This window comes from Nicotiana tabacum, chromosome 7 (genome assembly GCF_000715075.1).
Source record: "Nicotiana tabacum cultivar K326 chromosome 7, ASM71507v2, whole genome shotgun sequence".
NCBI classification, from domain to species: Eukaryota; Viridiplantae; Streptophyta; class Magnoliopsida; order Solanales; family Solanaceae; genus Nicotiana; species Nicotiana tabacum.
Window position 1 is genome coordinate 167,453,128 of NC_134086.1, and position 20,520 is coordinate 167,473,647.

The 20,520-nt window shown below is 35.3% G+C and overlaps 2 protein-coding genes across 8 annotated transcripts; one reads left to right on the forward strand and one right to left on the reverse strand.

Moving 5' to 3' along the window:
* Positions 1-839: 839 nt before the first annotated feature.
* LOC107820113 (uncharacterized) lies at positions 840-6,345 on the forward strand (the record flags this gene model as incomplete). Its single annotated transcript, NM_001326059.1, is given in 2 exon segments — positions 840-1,145; positions 5,747-6,345. Coding segments are annotated over 2 exon segments (682 nt in total), but the record flags the coding sequence as incomplete, so codon positions are not given.
* LOC142161607 (uncharacterized) lies at positions 1,641-5,150 on the reverse strand. 7 transcript variants are annotated; one of them, XR_012693686.1, is made up of 4 exons: positions 4,886-5,150; positions 3,003-3,310; positions 2,124-2,918; positions 1,641-2,053 (listed from the first exon to the last, which is right to left on the reverse strand). XR_012693686.1 is itself a non-coding variant. In XM_075218039.1 (3 exons), exons 2-3 carry the CDS (start codon positions 2,325-2,327, stop codon positions 1,835-1,837), a joined length of 423 nt encoding a protein of 140 aa, XP_075074140.1. In that variant the 5' UTR covers positions 2,328-3,310; positions 3,408-5,098; the 3' UTR covers positions 1,641-1,834. The 7 variants fall into 7 exon arrangements, 5 of the variants coding, with proteins under 5 accessions (XP_075074140.1, XP_075074139.1, XP_075074142.1 ...); XM_075218039.1 differs by having other exon boundaries at positions 2,124-3,310; positions 3,408-5,098; XM_075218038.1 differs by having other exon boundaries at positions 3,003-5,083.
* Positions 6,346-20,520: the final 14,175 nt, after the last annotated feature.

A 20,520-nucleotide genomic window follows, 5' to 3' on the forward strand; every position in this document is an offset into this window, starting at 1 on the left:
GCTACTATAAGCACCACATAATTAAGTATTAAAGTAATTAATCAATATCTCATATTACTGTTCGATTTAATTAATTACTTTGTTACAACCTCTTCTCAAAGGATTTCTACGGGTCTTGTTTTGTTCCGGAAGTAAATTATGGCTTTGGAAAAACCAGATTATTCTTTTTTATTAAGCCCACGATTGATGAGGAAAAAAAAATAATAAGCCCACGATTGACCGTTACTCCCCGTCTGCCGTCTTCCCCCCCCCCCCCCCCTTCTTATTTTTTCTGGTCAGAGGAATGTTCCTCATGGCCTAATTTCTTTTTGTTTAAATATTTTTTTATAGCAACTCCTAATCTGTATTTGGACGCGTTCTGGACTTGATTCCCAATAGTAAATAATGCGGGTTGAATTCGAGTTGAAATGAAATAAGAAGCTATAATTAGTAGTAGTATTAGCTATAATGCATTTTCGTAGAAGAACATTTTTTTTCTTGAGTTTAAGGTAGTATAAGATTAGTGTAATTAATTTTTATATTATCAGCTCACTTAAATGATCATATATACAGATAATTAATCTTCTTAAACTGTGACATTCGGTATCTTAAAAATAAGATACTATAATGATAAAGCTGATCTAATTGATTGGTCTAAAAATTCTTTATACTAATTACGTACACGACTTAAACTCTCTCTTTTTTCACAACAAAAGCATTAAATTCTCTAACTCGGCGGCTTTTAATTACTTCACAGTCAACTGACTTAGTCAAGCTTCACTATTTAATAAGTATATCGAAATACTATATAAATGATCGTCTTCTTACATACTATATCACTCGCTTAGCAAATTAGCCATGGCTCATCACAAGATTTTCTTCTTTTCTTCTCTATTTGTCCTAGCAATATTCACCCAAAAAATCCATGCAGTTGATTACTCTGTGACCAACACGGCCGCAAACACCGCGGGCGGTGCCCGTTTCAATCGAGATATCGGTGCTCAATATAGCCAGCAAACACTGGCAGCTGCTACTTCGTTCATATGGAATACCTTCCAACAGAATTCTCCAGCTGACCGCAAAAATGTGCAAAAGGTAAGCATGTTCGTTGACGACATGGACGGAGTAGCTTACGCTAGCAACAATGAGATTCATGTTAGTGCCAGGTACACAAATACATGAACTCAACATATAATTAAGCAGGGAATGCACGTTTTAAATTCAAAAACAAATATTTACTCTCATACGCGTGTGTATATAGAGTAAATTTTATGAATGATCATCCAACTTTTAGCTTCATTACACAAAAGTCATTATTCTTTTTTTTGTCACACAAAAATTATTTAACTTTGTTCCGATTATCACAAAAATCATGCGGATTTGATAAAGTTCCCACTGAAAAAGTGACGTCGCAGCCTTTATTAGTGTTTTATATTGATTAAGAAAGTTAAATATAATATTAAATTATACCTTGACCCATAAAATACTTGACCCAATTGCCCGAATGAAGCTCATTTTTCTCCATACTCTGCACCTGCCATGATTTACCTATGCCTTGACCCATTTTATGTGCAACTTAAGAAAATTTTCAGTTTATTCAGTAAGACTATTTAAAATGCAAAAATGGGATACCTTAAACAGCAAAATAAAAAAGGGACTAAATAAAGTGAAACCATTTCATAATGGTGCATTCTAATATATGTCAAAATGTTGGCTATTAAGCAAGACCAACCCAACAAAATACTGCTTAATAAGCCAACATAAACAGTTAGAATGCATCGCATAGTGAAAACTACAAAATGCACATTTTGTGCCATTCAAACTATATATATTTAATACAAAAACACAAAATACTTCATAACTTCCTAGAGACCCTAGACTTCTTTTTAATCACGGCAGTAACATAGTCGGTCATAATTTTTTTCTTCACACTCCGGCCTCTCTTAGAAACACCAACAACAACAACTTGAGAAACTTCATCACAAATAGCAATTCCAGAAACTTCAACACACACAGCAACTCCAAGTTCAACAACTCCAAGTTCAGCAACAGAACTAGTACACATAGTAGCCACCTGAAAGACCAAAATTTAATTACAACTTACTTAAAATTTAATTAAAGAAGCCACAACAGAACCAACAAACCTCAGTAATAGTAGACTGATTTGTCAAGTTAAAGTTCAGTCCTCCATCTTCGTTAGTACCAGAATTACACCACATTTCAGAGTGGTACAAATTTGAATATCCCCAAAAATCATCATCTTCTTCTTGAGTTGGAATTGTGGTTGTTTCTTTTTGAATTGACATCTGAGCATTTTTTTTGGACAAACTTAGAATGCCCTCTGGCATTATGACTAACTTCTTTACAGATTGAGCAAGTTATGGAAGTGCTGCCCCTTTTTAGACAATTTTCTAGCTGCCATGCTTTTTTTTTGTGCTTGTCTTTTTGGTTCCATCACTCCAGCTTCCTTCCTCCTCGATTTAGCAGGTCTTCCCCTTTTTTTTTCTTGACTAATTTAGGTGGAATTACTATACCATTATTAATAACTTCTGGCCAATACGACTCGGGGTTAGTGGGGTTGATAATAGGCCACTACAAAATTCTCTACTCTCTCATTATTTCCTAAGATACTCACAACACCATGCAGACATGGTAAACCCGTCAAATCCCATCTCCTACATGTACAAGTCCTGACAACCAAATCAACTATGAAGGGCCCTCTAGGACCTTCAACTAGAACCTTCGGACCACCTGAAAAATTTGGTTTAAAAGGTGCACATTCATTTCTGATTTTGTTCATTTTTTTGACAATTTTAGGGTATATCGCCCCTTGGTATCTATCAATCCACTCTCTTTTTTTTCACAATCTCCTCATCAACTGATTTTTTATCATCTCCAACATAGTGATTATGGGCTTATCTCTGGCATCAAGAATATATCTAAAAAAGTTATATTTGTTAGAAGAAATATCTCATTAAAAATTAAAAGGCAGAACTCATAAGAAAATATTTAACAATTATTACCTGTTAAAACTCTCACACAAATTGTTTAATAGCATATCACATTTTATATGAGTCCTGAACATTGATCTAGTCCATGTATTGAAGGGTCTTTCTGGATGATTGAACCATTCTCTAGCAGCCTTGTCCTCATTTTCTAACTCCTCCATGCATTTTCTGAATATCACATTATTGCTTTCCCAAACAGCATTCCAAACCATGCCCTTTAATGCTTTTCCTTTGTGTTTTGTCTTGAAATTTTGGTACATATGCCTCACACAATTTCTATGCTCAGCATTAGGGAATAAGTCTCTAACTGCTGCTATCAAACCCTATAAAAAATAACGATAACAATTTGTTATGCACGTTAACTCAAACAATTAATAAAATTATATAAACATTGGGAAAAATAATTAATCAAAGACTGACCTTTTATCTATCTGATATAAAAGCAATGTGATGGCTATTATTGATCTCCAAATCTTGGCCAAGATTAGCAAGAAACCAACTCCAAGTTTCCCTACTTTCATTTTCAGCTATGACTGTATAAGCTAGTGGGAATATGTAGTCATTCGGGTCTATAGCAATAGCACTCAACAAGTTTCCACCATAATTTCCTTTCAGCCAGCAGCCGTCTAAACTAATTAGTGGCCTACAACCTGATTTATAAGCAACTTTAAGTGCATTAAGGCATACATAGAATCCCAAAAATCTTCCTATCTCTCCAAATAGTGACAGTTGAGCCAGGATTAGATTTTAATAGCTCAGCTAAGAGCCTTGCATATTGAGCACCCTCTTCTCCATATATCCATTTCAAAGCTAACCGTTTGGCCCTCCAAACCTTAGTCTTACTTATGGTATAACTATAATCATCAGTTAGCCTCTTTATGATTCCATTCAAACTCCATGCAGGATCAGCCCTAAAAGTACTGAAATACCTCTTAGCAATCCATTGAGCATCCATATGAAAATTCTGAAACACATACCCACCACTATGTGCCATATCAATAGATTTTATTTGAGCTGTTGGATCCACATTACTCACAACACCAGCATACACCCTAAATGGACAGTCATCTAATTTACAAGCACATATCACCCTCGCCTGGTCATTTGTAGGAAAATAAAGTTGGCACCTATTCTTAATACCCCAATTCCTGCAGGCTTCTTTAAACTGCCCAAGACTTCTAAATTTCTCTCCAAGTTCCAAGCTTGGGTTATACTTATTATTTTCTTCCTCATACTCTGGATATGTCACCTCATCCTCCTCCTTATTTTCTCTATCAGACTTGACATCATTTAGTTCTTTTGATGAGGCAAAATCAGAGTCATATTTGTCATTAAGTTCAGGTATTAGAATACTAGTGGATGATGACAACCTGCTTGCTGTTTTCTTAGGTCTTCCCCTTTTCTTTCTAACATGTGTTTCAACTATTCTATCATTAAAATCATCATCAGACTCAGACAAGTGATAGTCATCATTATTAAAATCATTATCAGACTAATTTGTATCATCCCAAAATTTCCTTTCATTAATTCCACTCAAGAAATGTTCAAATTTCTACATATGAATCAAATAAATAATCATAGTTAGAACCAACAAAAGTAAAAAAAAATATCATTATGAGAAACCAAAATCAACAAAAAATCAACTTCGGTCTTTGGGAATTATTTCAACATAGATAAGAGAACAAGAAAGACCCATATTCATGCATGAAATACCCTTCAAATAACCCCCCAAAAAGGCCGATTTAAACCCTAAGATTGAGTGTTACAAACCCTAAAACTCTGAAAAATTGATAATGGGCATGTTGTAATTACATATAAATAAACAAGAACAACAAAATAATATTCATGGCAGTTCCTTGAATAACACATAAACAAAGATAAAAAGGGTTTGTTTGTACCTCATGTTCCGCCCTTGTTTTCGTTGGTTGTGTTTCATGGTGGTCCCTTGAAGCAACATATGGCGATAATAGGAGCAAAGAGCTCAGAGAGTTGCTTAATTTATTCCTCGATCTTGAAGAGGATTCCATCTTTTTTAAGGAATATTTTTGTTTCAAGACATTGAGCCCTAAGTGAGGAAGTAACGAAGAGAGAGAATCAATTTTAAGGAGAATGGATAGGTCACGTTTATGTTATGGTGTATAGTGGGTCGGGTATAACTTAGGCGGGTATAATGGGTTTACTATATTAACCCTATTTAATTAAGCACATACGCTAATTAAGGCTGCCATGTCACTTTTCCGGTGGGAACTTTGTCAAATCCGATCAAAATGATTTTTGTGATAACCGGAGCAAAGTTAAATGATTTTTGTGTAACAAAAGAAAGAATAATGACTTTTGTGTAATGAAGCTAAAAGTTCGATAATCATTCATAAAATTTACTCTATGTGTATATGTATAGAGAGAGAGATTAAATAGTACTAACATATGCATATTTCCTTCTATTTTATTTTTATGTATCATAATTTGACTAGACACGATAAAAGACTTTTGAATATTGAAATTTTAGATAAAGTTGTGTATAATGTCATACATCTAAAGTTAAAATATCTTTGAATCTTGTAACCTCAAACATATCATTTCATTCTTATAAGAAAGTGTCATTAATTAATATCAAATCGGAATATTGGAATAAGATACTTACTAAATATCGAAATATAATATTCTTTTCTAAACAAACTAAAAAAACTATATAATCGTATAAAATAGGAGAATATTAAGTTTTGCCTTATAATATCAAAATCTTAAATCCCTCTTTGCAGCTACATCCAAGGTTACTCCGGTGACGTCAGGAGAGAGATTACTGGAGTATTGTACCACGAGAGCACCCACGTTTGGCAGTGGAATGGGAATGGTGGGGCTCCAGGCGGTTTAATTGAAGGGATTGCTGATTATGTGAGGCTCAAAGCCGGTTTCGCACCTAGCCACTGGGTGAAACCAGGCCAGGGCGACCGATGGGACCAGGGCTACGATGTGACTGCTCGATTTCTTGATTATTGCAACAGCTTGAGAAATGGGTTCGTGGCACAACTTAACAAAAAGATGAGAACTGGCTATAGTAATCAGTTCTTTATTGACTTGCTGGGGAAGACGGTTGATCAACTTTGGAGTGATTATAAAGCCAAATTTCGCGCATAGCCTAACTAGATCGAAAAGAAGAAACATCATCAATTGCCGTTGTACCAATAAAAGGCTATATGTGTCATGGTCTTGTTGAAGAATTATAGTAACGATAATAATATAAGCACAAGGGGTTAATTAGTTATCTCACTCGTGTGACTGATTAGTTACCAATTCCACTGCATCGGAGGCGGACCCATGCGTTGTTAAGGGGTTAATTAATTACAAGTTATTCCAGTCATATTTTGTGTCGTTACTCATTGTTACACCCCATTTTAAGCTGGTTAAAGTAATGTACAACATATAGGTAATTTTGAGTTTGATTAAAGTAAAAGACAACAACAACAACAACGATCCAGTAAAATCCTACTAGTAGGGTCACCCCTATCCCGATGGAGTACAAAAGACTGTTTCCGGAAGACCCTCGGTTCAAGAAGACGAAAAGAGACAATATCAATATCTTAGGAAAAATAACATCATGAAAATGAGAAAGTAGATGCAAAGCAAAAGCGATAGACAACACATAGACCCGACATTATGGAAAACAAAAGAGTAGTAAGACACACCATTGCCACTAGCTGACATCGAAACAAACCCTACCAGAGACTAGCTTCACAAAGGTACGAAGTAAGGAAAGACTCAACTACATCCTAACCTACAACCCTAATACTCGACCTGTACAGCTTCCTATCAAGGACCATGTCCTCGGAAATCTGAAGCTTCGCCATGTCTTACCTGATCACCTCTCCCCAGTACTTTTTAGGCCGTCATCTACCTCTTCTCGTGCCCTCCAAAGCCAGCCGCTCACACCTCCTTACCGGAGCATCTGGACTTCTCCTTTGTACGTGTCTGAATCATCTGAGCCTCGCCTTCTGTATCTTGTAGATTAAAGTAAAAGAGTCGCCATCTAATTAATTATAGTGAATTAGGACACGTAATGTTAATTAAGCAAACTAGCAAAGTATAACTCTGTTAATGGTCAACTTAACCTAAAGATTCTAGGTAAGGGTTCAATTAATCTAAAGGAAGATTATTAAGGTAGCTTTTAAGATCCACATTAAAATGGTTAACCGACCGGACTAAAATTAATTAAGACCAATTGTTGTATTGTAAAAAAATGATTAATGAGAGAAATAAAAAAAGGTAGTAACTTTGATTTGGAAAAAGGGATTGTTATGAAAAGAGCCAATTTTGAAAGCACGATTTGAAGAAATTCAAAAGACAAAAATCACATGTTGCTTTTAAAATGGATGTTGCTTAAGAATAAAATGAGTTGATGCCAAAACGTCTTATTTTGGGAAGTAAGTACACTTCTGCCATAAAAATAGATTAAGGAACCAAGTAAAACAAATGTGATTGATTTAATACTCAAAAATGTTATGTTTTGTTAAACACCATTGTTTATAGTCACGCCCTCTTTCAATGCATCAGAACTTAAGAAAGAAAACCATGTTTGACTTGGGTAAATAACGAGCTCAGTTGTTTCAAATACTACCCAAAATTAAATTGATCTATCATCCTCACTTCTTAAAGAAAAATAAAATTCCTTCATACCTATGTCATATTCTATGTAAAAAGACATCTTCATTATTTGCTACTAAAAGAGTTAGTCATGACATACCCAAGATCAAAAACAAATACGCCACTAAACAAACGATATTGTTAGTCACAATATTGGAAAAGCAACATAAGCGAAGTAACAATGGAATGATCAAAAGCCGTGTTCGGCTTCCAACAGAATATTTAATTATATTCCAAAATCCGTTGTCTAGATGATGATGCAAAAGCTGAAGAGTGAGGCCATGCGGATTCCATATGGCAACAACGTTGAGTCTCGCATTGAAACTCTTTGTGGCTCCATGGTACATGTAAATAAAGAAAAGAAAAAAAAGAAGGAAATGAATTAGAGAAGAAGAACCAGTTTCTTAACTGTACACGAATGGAATAGGAAAACATTAGCACTTGATTCACCCATAAGCTCAAAAGTCATTTCATACATTACAAACAACAACAACAATAATTCAGTATAATCTCATTAGTGGGGTATGGGAAGGATAGTTTGTACACAGACCTTACCCTTACCTTGGGGATAGAGAGACTGTTTCCGATAGACCCACGACATCCCTCCCTCCAAGAACGATGGTCTTCACCATTAGAGCAACCTACTCTTGCCTTTTCATACGGTACAAAGTAATAACTAAAAGCATGAAACCTTTTTCATTTTTTTGTCTTCTTTCTTTTAATAAGATCCTAGAGAGAGGTCATCTAAATGAAAGCAAATGTAATAGATACAGGGATTGGTAATTCTCTCGATAGAGACATCTTTCGAACTCAAGCAAAAATATTGTCGAAACATATATCTTTAGAATCACCATCTATAATACACACATATTTGTATATACATAGAAAGAAAGCTCAAATTATATTATCTAAAATGGAATTATAGGAAATCGCACACAAATTCCTCTATATTATATCTAGACAAAAACAGAGGGATCAAGACTAAAGACTTGAAGGTCTTACCCCTATAATAGTGTTTAGCATGAGGAACTCAAACTACGGTTTCAATACATACCCAATATTCATTTGTCTTATCTTACGAAACCTAAATGAGTTGAATGGTGGTATGCTAAGGGTCAAATTCTCTTAAATTCCAACAGAATACTATTAAGTCCTAAAGAGTATGTCTAAAGAGTAAATATGTGCTCTTTCTCTATTAGTACTTAATCGTTAACGATGATTCCATATTGTTGATGCCGAAACTTTTAAAATGTTCAAGCATGAACTGTTTTATCTATCAAACGAGCAGACATGTAGATTTCCCTATGTATGGGTCAAAATCTGATCGAGGAAATTCAGCACGAGGAGGTAATTATCGTGAGATTTGTAACTATCATGGACAGTTTGGCCAAGGTCGATCAGTAATCAACAGAACAGGCCGCTGAGCGGCTCATCAGGGACGAGGTCAAGCAACATGGACAGAAGTAACGGCTAGTACCGCTTTGGAACTTTCAAAGGGAATATTTTATTGAATATTCCTTCGTTGTACGTTTTAGGGTTCTTTGGGAATATCCCATATAAATAGTAGGAGAGATAAAACAAAAGACATGTAAGGTTCTATATGATAAGAACTCTTTTGAAAAGTTGACTCTCTAGAAAAATATAAACATTGTCTTTCCAAAGAGATTCGATTTATTATTTATTCTACATTTCTCAAATCAGATCCGAGAAAGCCTCCTATATTCTCATACTCATTTGTCATATATCATTGGAGGAATCATACACACCTCATTCAATATTGGGTGAATCATTCCCTCTATTTACATTTAGTGCCATTTATTGTATTTATTGCTTATCATTATTCTCATCTCATTTATTACCTTAACATTTAATACATATTGCATTAAACCCGTTTTAACGTGGTCCAACATCATCCATTTAAACATATTTTAGATCTAAAGTTATTATCTTTAACTAGGATTAGCCCCTAATCTTTTTATTTAATTAGTTTAATAAAAAGTTTTTACTTTTTGGTCAAATATTTTGGTGTGGGGATTTTCTAGGTAAAGTTTTAGTTTCTTCTAGATCTAAAAAAGTGCAAAAACCCTACGCTTCCTTGTGTACACAAATCTAACATGACAGGCAGTGAAGAGGAAAAGAGGAAAGCAATAGCAGATCTCGCCACCAATCTCCTTCACACCATCAACGAAGTCGATGAACCGGAGGGTATATATATGTGATTTTTGACCCTCCACAAGATTTTACATATTTTAGCATTTAAATGCGTAGTTTAGGTCTAATGTAGTTATTTCAACTAATCTTGACTCTTTTATTTTATTTTTATCACAAAAAATAAAATTACAAAAATAGTTTCATTAATGTTTTGTAGTCATACTATCTTACTAGGATTTTTATTTTTATATAATCTTGAAAAATACCAAAATAGTCTCACAACATAATATTGTTCATTTTAGTTAATAAGGATTAATTTTACATTTTATGGTATTAGTTTAGAAAAGAAATTAATATTTTTGGCCAAATTGTAAGAAGTGTAGAATTAAAAGCCAAATTGAGCCCAAATTCGGACTTGGCCCAAACAAGACAGGCCCAGTACCCATTAAACCCAAGGAATCTTTACATTCCTATGTCATATAGGAAACTATATTACCCTCAATGTTTAAGGTTTGATATAATTACATTTAGTATACCTAATTACAAATTCTATACCATAACGTGTTTTAACTGTACATTAATTGTACCTTATATCACTTCTAAATTTATGGTACCGTATATTCCTCCAAATCCCCACCCCCATGTTTCTCTCTCCCAATCCCACACCCTCACCCACGTATCACCACACGCCCACGTTTCAAACCATTATTCCCTCTGCTAAAACCAGAAAAACAATTGAAACCCTCTACCATTAATGTCCAAAATCAAGGTTTTTTCTTCTATAACCAGTCAAAATTGAAGTCAAATCTTCAAAGTTCATACACAGCAATAACTTTTGATGGTTATGATTTCGGGTTCCTTCAGTAATATAAGAAGGAAGGAAAAGAGAGCAGCAATTCCACCATTGACAGCCATTAAAAAGCTTTGAAACTTTGAATTCAAATTTGGGTTTTCAAAAATCATTATTTATTTGGATTGGGTGTTGTTATAAATAATTGGGAATATGGTTTGGAGTTTATATCTCAATTTTGAGGGGTTTTGGTGAAGATTAGATTTGGTTTTGGCTGAATTTCAGACTGAAACTCGAAGAAGAAGAAGAAGAGGAAGAAGAAGAAGAAGAAGAAGAAGAAGAAGAAGAAGAAGAAGAAGAAGACATGACATACATTATATTGCAGCAATTGTAGATAAATTGTAGAAAATTTGTAGACTGTTGTTTATTTATTTTTGAGCTTTTGTGTTTTTGTGTTAAAAATTTTGATGGGAGCTTGTTATTCCACTTCATCTGTTTTGGAGCTAACTTGTGCAGAGAAGAAGATATTTTTTAAGTTATATATATTGCTATACCTTTAAATTCAAGAAAGTATGGTTGTATTGTATTTAAAGAGATATGAATTTGTAGAATAGGTTAAATGTGAGGAATGAGTCAAATAAGACTCACAATGGCTTGTTTTCTACATTTAATCTACAACAAAACTACATATCATTTGAAAAATTAAATATGAAAATACAGAATTTCAATATTTCTACAAATTATCTACAAATTGTTCATAACAGAATTTATCTTTATTTTTATGCATGTTCGTGTGGAACACTAAAGTTACTTGATATGCCAACATCTCCCGTTATAGAGGAATACAACTAATCTATAATTTTCTACAACTTTCATATATTATTTCTAACCAGTGAAATACAACTACAATAACATAAAACTTACATACAAATTTTATATAAATTTTATACAATATGTCTTTGTATATTTTGTATCTGATTTATACATACTAAAAACAATTTTCATACAACTAATTATATATTATACAACTTATCTACAAATTATCTACAATTTTTGTACATTATTTCTACTAAGTTATATACAACTACAATATAATACCACTTAAATATAATTTTTATACAATGTAATTCAACTTTCATACAATAGTTAAATGAATAAAAGAAAAATAAATAAACAACAGAATACAATTTTTCTAATATTTAACTATAATTTATCTACAATTTTTCTACAATTTCTACAATTTCTACAATATAATGTATGTCATGTCATGTCTTCTTCTTCTTCTTCTTCTTCTTCTTCTTCTTCTTCTTCTTCTTCTTCTTCTTCTTCTTCTTCTTCTTCTTCTTCTTCTTCTTCGAGTTTCAATCCGAAATTCACCTAAAACCAAGTCTAATCTTTACTAAAACCCCTCAAAATTGAGATATAAACTCCAAACCATATTCCCAATTATTTGCAACAACGCCCAATCCAAACAAATAATGATTTTTGAAAACCCAAATTTGAATTCAAAGCTTTTAATGGCTGTCAATGGTAGAATTGTTGCTCTCTTTTCCTTTGCTTTGTATTACTGAAATTTGGACATAATTGCGTTTGATATAGAAGAATTGTAGAAAATTTAGTCGTTTTTGATTTGTGAATTGTAGAAGAATAATCAATTCGTTTTTGAATTGTAGAAGAATAATCAATTCGTTTTTGAATTGTAGAAGAATAATTGCATTTGATGTAGAGACGCTAAATTTGAAATGAAACTGACGAAGAAGATTAATGTGCGTGATTTGCGTTTGGAAGATCTGGAAGAATATTTGATCCCCCAATTTTAGCGCGCCTAAATAAGGAAGCCTACAACTACAATGATTCCTTATTTAATGCATGGTCTATATTTTGTAGAAATACTATTAGCATGAAGGGTAATATGCAAACTATGAACATGTTTGGTAATATAATTTCTTTTATGGTATAGGAAGGAAAACTTCCCTAAATCCAATACCCTAAAAAATCCTACTCACTCACCTTTAATACACATTTTTAGACCCCTAGACAGATAGACCCTAAACCTAGATCCCTAAGCTGGAAATCCGCGGCATATACCAAGACCCCCCTCCCCCCAGAACTTCATCTTCTTCAGGAGACCTAGCTAAGAAAAAGAATTACTATACTCAAAAGGAGATCAGCTACAGAACCACAAGAAACAAGAGCCGTTTCCCACCCTTCTTCACTTTTAACAACCATCCAAGCTCCACTATCAAAAGTCAGCCAAAACCTCCATTAAAACACACTAAATTCCTCTATCTTCACCACCAAAATCCACCCCAAAACCCAGCTAAAAACAGCCCCTAAATCCTCCATAAAACCAGCTTAAATCCCACCCAAAGTGCACCAAAAAGTAGCTGCCAAAGAGACCAAAAACAACTGCGAAAATAGAAACGAAACAGCCTCAAAAACTAGCTTCCCTGCAATGTGAAACAACCATAAAACAGCTGTTCGAACTCCATTAAAAGCCAATCAAAATGCGTCTCCAAACCAGCCCCCATAACAGTAATAAACGCAATACCATTAGCCCTCTGAAATACATCCATAAACGCGGCAAAGGTCCAATTTTGTCTTCCCGTTCAGTCGAGTTTGAGGTCACCGCCAAGGTCGTAGCTCGTAGATTCGTTCATGGTTCCGACAAGGTTTCCGATCGTAGCTCTATCGTTGCTGTGGTAGCTATTATTCGACTTTTCTAGAGGTCTTTTTGGTGAAATAAAGAAAGTTTATCGCCCAAAGTGTATTGGGAAAAATTGTATTTAAATATAAAGGCGACGTATCGAAACACGTAGACTAGTCAAATGGTCAATGAATTACAACTAGCCAAGAGGCACGAGTTGCAATAGATACGGGCAAATGACAGAGGAAGAGGCATGAGCAGTTATACAAATAACCCAGCGCCCATACCTATCTAAGTCATTTATGTCCGAGAATCAAAAGGAATGAATCTGACAATAGAAAAGAGTGTAGATACGACATTTAATAGGCATTAAATGTGGAATACGTTAGAGAATTTGTATTGAATGTAATGATTATGTAACATAGCATTCAATGTCTTTAATTACTCATAATATCCTCATTATGCTTTGGGCAAAACGTATATCTCCAAGATATCTATAAAAGGGAGATATCTGTTCAATTGTGAGGGCACGAAATACTATTGGTATAAACTTTGGTTTACTTGTTTTTCTCTTGATTACTCTCTTGCTACCTAAATTGATTCCTTTATACATTCTTTTGATTATCAGTAACCCGTGTTCTTCTAAATTCTAGCTTTGACTAAAATCCATTTTTTTGGTTTAACAAATTGGTTCCGTTACCAGGAATCTGATAATCTATTTTCTTTTCGCGTAACTTTCCTTATTGCATCAACTATGTCGAACAACAATGGCAACATTCAAGGAAACCAAGAAAATCAAATAAACCAACAACTTCAGAGAGACCCTCAGGATAATAACGCACTGATTATTTCTCCACAAGGCTCTCCTCGACGATTTCATGAAGGCACTCCTGAGGGATCTCATACAGATGGACAGGCTCAATTCGAAAATGTTGAAGCTATGGATGAGGCTTTGCAAAAACTTATTACCGCACAGGTCAATAAAGCCGTTCAGGCCTTGGTTAGCCAGTTACCTGCTGCACTACCCACACCTACTCCAAATAACAACACTCTGGAGAACCCTCGTTCCAGGCTTTTTAATTCAGGCAACAGTGGAACCCCCAGTGAATTGCAAGATGGAGAACCAGGTAATTTAGTTAATTCAGATTTACAAAATTTAGTACTAACCTTGCAGAAATAGCTCAAGGAGCAAAGAAGCGCATAGAGCAAATACCCGGGGTGCCGCCCATAATCAAAGGGGTAGATATGGATAGATATTCGCAACAACCCTATAAGCTAAGTGCTGCTCCACTCCCAATTCCAAAAAAGTTCAAAATGCCCGATATTCCAAAATATGATGAAACAACAGACCTACGAGATCACATGACTGCATTCACAATGGGTGTAAAAGGCAACGATTTGACTAAGCAGGAGATTGATTCAGTATTAGTCAAAAAATTTGGTGAAATGCTCACCAAAGGAGCGCTAACATGTTATTCTCTTTTACCCAAAAATTCTATAAATTCTTTTGCTGAGCTTGCAGATTCTTTCATCAAAGCACACTCGGGAGCTCAAAAGGTAGAGAAAAGAATGGAGGATATTTTCAAAATCAAGCAAGGGGACTCAGAACTACTTAGAGAATTCATGGACAGATTTCAACGTGAAAGAATGACATTGCCACGTATACCCGACAACTGGGCAGTTATAGCTTTCACAAGTAATTTGAATGAAAAAATCTCGGAAGCTACGAGGAGGCTCAAGAAAGCCTTCAAGAATTCCCAGCTACAACGTGGAATGATGTTTATAATAGGTATAACACGAAGCTGAGGATTGAGGAAGATACTGTTCCTCAATTTCAAAAAGAAGAAAAGGTAAGTTCGAGATGTACGGAGATCGAAAAAAGATCCGGTAAAAACAGGTACGAGCCTTACATGGGACCTGAGGGAAAGGACTCACGGTCAAAGCAGGATAATCAAAGGTACGATCATATATCAAGAAACAGAGAATCAGGTTCTTCATCAAGATTCAGGGACGAACGAAATAACTATGAGTCACGAGATGATGATAGAAATTTAAAAGCGAGATTCAGTGGTTACAACTTCAACGTCAGCACCTCCGAGCTCGTAGCTGTTTTGAGAAGCATGGGAGATAAGATTCGATGGCCAAAGGAAATGAGATCTAATCCAAACAGGTGCAACCCTGACCATTGGTGTGAGTTTCATAATGACCACGGACATAGAACAACAAATTGCAGATTTTTACAAGGTGAAGTTGATCATTTATTAAAACAAGGGTATCTTACTAAGTTGTTCAATGAGAAAGACAAGCAAGCTTATATGAAGAACATGTAGGAGCCTCCAAAACCACCTTCTCCCAAAAGAACTGTCAATGTTATAAGTGGGGGTCAAGACGTCAATGGTATATCCTATACTACAGCTAAAGAAATTTCCAAAGTAACAATTACCCAAGGGAAACAGGTGCGGCATGTTTTAGAGGAAGACAACATTACATTCAATGGCACAGATGCAGATGACATATTAACCCCTCATAACGACGCACTGGTAGTATCTTTAATTGTACATGATACTAATGTGAAACAAGTTTTGATTGATCCAGGTAGTTCCGTGAACATTATTTTACTAAGAGTGTTACGTGAGATGCAAGCAGAAGATAAAGTGATACCAAAGCCGCATACTCTATCTGGATTTGATAATTCTAGTGTCCTCACCAAAGGAGAGGTATCACTCACCACATTCGCTGAAGGAGTCGTTAAAGATACAAAGTTCCAAGTGGTAGATATGGAGATGGCTTACAACATGATTCTTGAGAGACCATGGATCCACGAAATGGATGCTGTTCCTTCAACCTTGCATCAAGTTATTAAATTTCCATTGCCATGGGGAATCTGTCAAATTCGTGGAGATAAACATACAACCAGGGCTATCAACTTTGTTGCGGATACAAGCACGAGAAATGAAAGTAAATAGAAATCACAGAAGGCAGTTGAGGATACCACAACACAAACCTCAACTGAACAAGGGCAAACAGATGTAGATTTAAGGTCTGATACCATTCAAGAACCAGAAGAGAATGAAAATATCAAAACAACAATAGAGGAATTAGAGCCTGCCGTGTTATTTGCTCAATGGCCTAATAAAAAAGTCTGTGTTGGAGCCAATCTTAGCCAAGGTATGAGAGGTAAGTTAATTGAATTTTTAAAAACTAACGTGGACTACTTTGCTTGGTCCCATTCTGACATGACAGGAATACCATCGGAGGTGATGATTCATAAACTAAATGAAGATCCATTATACCCTCATGTCAAGCAAAAGAAAAGAAAGCAAGGAACTTTCAAGAATCAGGTGATTCAAGAAGAAGTCCAAAAATTGCTAAAAATTGGTTCCATTCGTGAGGTAAAGTATTCTAACTGGTTAGCTAACACTGTTGTAGTTCCAAAGAAGAACGGTAAGTGACGGGTTTGTGTAGATTACACAGATCTTAATAAAGCCTGCCCTAAAGACTCTTTTCCACTACCACACATAGATCAATTGATTGATGCAACTGCAGGTCACGAACTATTAAGTTTTTTAGATGCATATTCAGGTTATAATCAGATTAAAATGGATCCAGGAGATGAAGAAAAAACTTCATTCATAACAGACAGGGGGACTTACTATTATAAAGTAATGCCCTTTAGTCTAAAGAATGCAGGTGCAACGTATTGGAGGTTAGTTACCAAAATGTTTCAAGAGCATTTAGGAAAGACTATGAAGGTATATATAGATGATATGCTTTTAAAACTCAGTATTCAAAAGATCACATATCACACTTATCTGACACATTTTCAATTTTGTGCAAATTTAATATGAAGTTAAATCCCGAAAAATGTGCATTTGGCATTGCATCAGGTAAGTTTTTGGATTTTCTTGTTTCTAACCGTGGTATTGAAGTGAATCCTACATAGATTAAGGCCATTGAGGAAATACCTGACATACTTTCAAACAAGAAAGAAGTTCAAAGATTAACAGGGAGAATTGCAGCCTTGGGAAGATTCATTTCTAAATCATCAGAGAAGTATTTTAAATTTTTCTCAGCCCTTAAGAAGTAGGATCATTTTGAATGGAATGAGGAATGTCAACTGGCACTCAGAAATTTGAAAACGTACTTATCAAATCCAACTTTGCTGGCAAAACCAAAGGCTGGGGAAAGACTACTCATTTACCTTGCTGTTTCAGAAGTTGCGGTAATCGCTGTTTGGTCCGAGAAGAATAAGGTAAACAATCCCCTATCGATTATGTTAGTAAATCTTTGTTAGATGTGGAGACGCGGTATCCTCAGTTAGAAAAACTTGCACTTGCATTAATCATGGCATCTAGAAAGTTAAGACCTTACTTTCAGTGTTATCCTATCACTGTAGTAACTGCCTACCCTTTATGTAATATATTACATAAGCATGAGTTATCAGGTAGGTTAGCTAAGTGGGCAATAGAATTAAGTGAATACGAAATCACATACCAACCTAGAACTGCTATAAAATCACAAGTGTTAGTTGATTTCGTGGCTGATTTTAGCCAGGGGATGCAATTAGAAGCGGAAAAAGAATTACAGGTATTCAATGGAGCTAACCCAGGAACTTGGACTTTATTCACTGATGGCTTATCTAATGTAAAAGGTGCAGGTTTAGAGATCATCTTGGTACCACCTACGAGTGAAAACATACGACAAGCTATTAAATGTCACTCCATAACTAACAATGAATCGGAGTATGAAGCTGTGATTGCAGGTCTAGAATTGGCACGAGAGCTTGGCATAAATTAGATTATAATCAAGAGTGATTCGCAACTCATGATTAATCAAATGCTGGGGACTTATACAGCTAGGGAAGCAAGGATGCAACAATACTTAAAAAAGGTACGGGAATTGATAAAGCAATTTCAAACCTGGAAAGTTATATAAATACCACGGAATGAAAATGTTGAAGCGGACGCCCTAGCTAATCTCGTATCTGCAGGTGATGTGGTAAGCAATGCAAACGCCTCAGTTCTACATTTATTTCATTCAGTTCTCGATCCTGATAAGAATGAGGTAAATTTTAATAATTTAACTTGGGATTGGAGGAACGAGATTGTTGCTTTTTTGCAGTATGGTACTGTCCCTGATGATAAGAAAAAAGCTCATGCGCTTTGAAAGAAGGCTGCTCGGCACTGCTTAAAGCAAGGAAATTTATATTGTAAAATGTTCGGTAGTCCCTTAGCATGATGCCTCGGACCTTCGCAAATGGAGTATGTAATGAAAGAAATACACGAGGGACATTGCGGGAATCACGCAGGAGGAAGGTCATTGGTAAGAACCTTAATTAGGGCAGGTTATTACTGGCCTAAAATGGAAGAAGAAGCAGAAAGTTTCGTGGCCAAATGTGATAAATGTCAAAGGTACGGTAACAATATGCGTAGACCTACGGAGTTATTACATCCGATCATTGCGCTATGGCCATTTATGAAATGGGGAATAGATATCGTGGGTCCATTACCATAAGCAAAAGGACAGGTAAAGTTTCCGCCCGTACTCACTGATTATTTTACTAAATGGGTGGAGGCAGGAGCATTTAAACAGGTGCGAGAAAAGGAAGTCAAAGATTTTATTTGGCGGAATATCATATGCCGATTCGGTGTATCAAAGGAGACCGTGTGTGATAATGACCCTCAATTTATTGGAGCTCAATTCACGGAATTCTTTCAAAGTTGGCAAATTAAAAGGATTATGTCAACACCTTATCATCTGGTGGGTAATGGGCAAGCAGAATCAACGAACAAGCTTATTATCAATAATTTAAAGAAACAATTAGAGGAATCAAAAGGTAACTTACCTGAAGTGTTACCTGGAGTTTTATGGGCATATCGCACAACTGCAAAGACAAGTACAGGAGAAACACTGTATTCATTGGTTTATGGAGCTGGGGCTTTAATTCCAGTTGAGATAGGGGAACCAAGTACACGGTTCACACAGGCGACACAAGAATCTAATGACAAGGAGATGCGGGTCAATCTAGATTTACTCGAGGGGAGGAGAGAAGCTGGATTAATAAGAATGACAGCACAAAAGCAAGTCATAGAACGATATTACAATGCCTCAGATTCTTCAAAATGGGGGACTTCGTGCTTAAAAAGGTTTTTCAATCTACAAAGGCAGCTAACGCGGGTAAATTAAGTCAAACATGGGAAAGACCCTATAGAGATCGAGATATTGCAGGAAAGGGAGCATATGAACTGGAGACAATGGACGGCAAGGCACTACCTTCACATTGGAATACTGTTCATTTGAAGAGATACTATTTATAAGGAATACCCACGGTCAGGTATTACCATTTTAAATTTAATTTTTGAATTGTTAAAATTTTACTAACGATTTTAGATGATAGGCAAAAAGCTAACCCATACTAAATGATGAGTCACGACCTGTAAGGCACACGAAATAACCTAAAATTCCTGGCCTAGGGTTACAATTATTCTGATAGAAACATGGGTTAAGCAGTCTTCATCTATAATCGCACCTCCGAGTCCCGTATGTTTTTCCTTTTCAGGAAAAAGACCAAATGAGAGAAACTATCCAGTGCTCGAGGCTTCATACTTCAACACTCAAACACTTGGGGGACTACATAATATCCACAGACATGTGTATAAAAATGGCAAAGAAGATTGAGGAAAAATCAAGCCTAAAAGAGTCAAGTGCAGAGAAAAAGTCATGAGATGGAGCCACGAGTTAAGGCCAAAGAAAAACCTCACTATAGTTAGGGTAAAGGCTATGTACTAAAACTGGTTATAAGAAAGGAAAAACCCCGTGTCTATTATTCTTCTTTTGTAAAAATCTGTTACAAGAAAAACAGTTACGAGAAAGTTATAGATATAATTCAAATACATGTAAAGTATTATTCAAAACTTGTCAAAGAAACATGTGTATTCCTATTTCTTTTATCGTATGATAACACCATTATGAAGTTGAGACGTCTTCTTCAATAAGTGTCGAAATATAAAAGGGCCCTCTTTTATAAAACTCATGTTTAAATTAGTTAGTCATGAGATTAACAGAAGCATTTTCGAAGAACAAAAATGCAAATTATTCTATAAGTCTTTAAAAATAAGGGCAAGAATAAAACAGATAGAAGTTTAAGATAATAACATGAAGAACTTCTTAATACTTAAAAACTGAAGACTAAGTACGAACTTAGTCATAAAACTATGAAATTGTTTATACAAATTGCCCCATAAAAGACTTGGAACTTGCGTTTCTAAAACCAACCCTCAAATGAAGCTAAGGGTTTGATTACAATT

What these genes read in the sequence shown, in the direction of transcription:
- LOC142161607 (XM_075218037.1), bottom strand. Translation starts at nt 5,014, where the DNA reads ATGGAATCCTCTTCAAGATCGAGGAATAAATTAAGCAACTCTCTGAGC. An exon ending in AAACAAGGGCGGAACATGAG is followed by an intron (nt 3,311 to 4,885) that starts GTACAAACAAAC and finishes TATTTTTTATAG; the next exon opens with GGTTTGATAGCAGCAGTTAG. An exon ending in TTGTGTGAGAGTTTTAACAG is followed by an intron (nt 2,054 to 3,002) that starts GTAATAATTGTT and finishes TTGGTCTTTCAG; the next exon opens with GTGGCTACTATGTGTACTAG.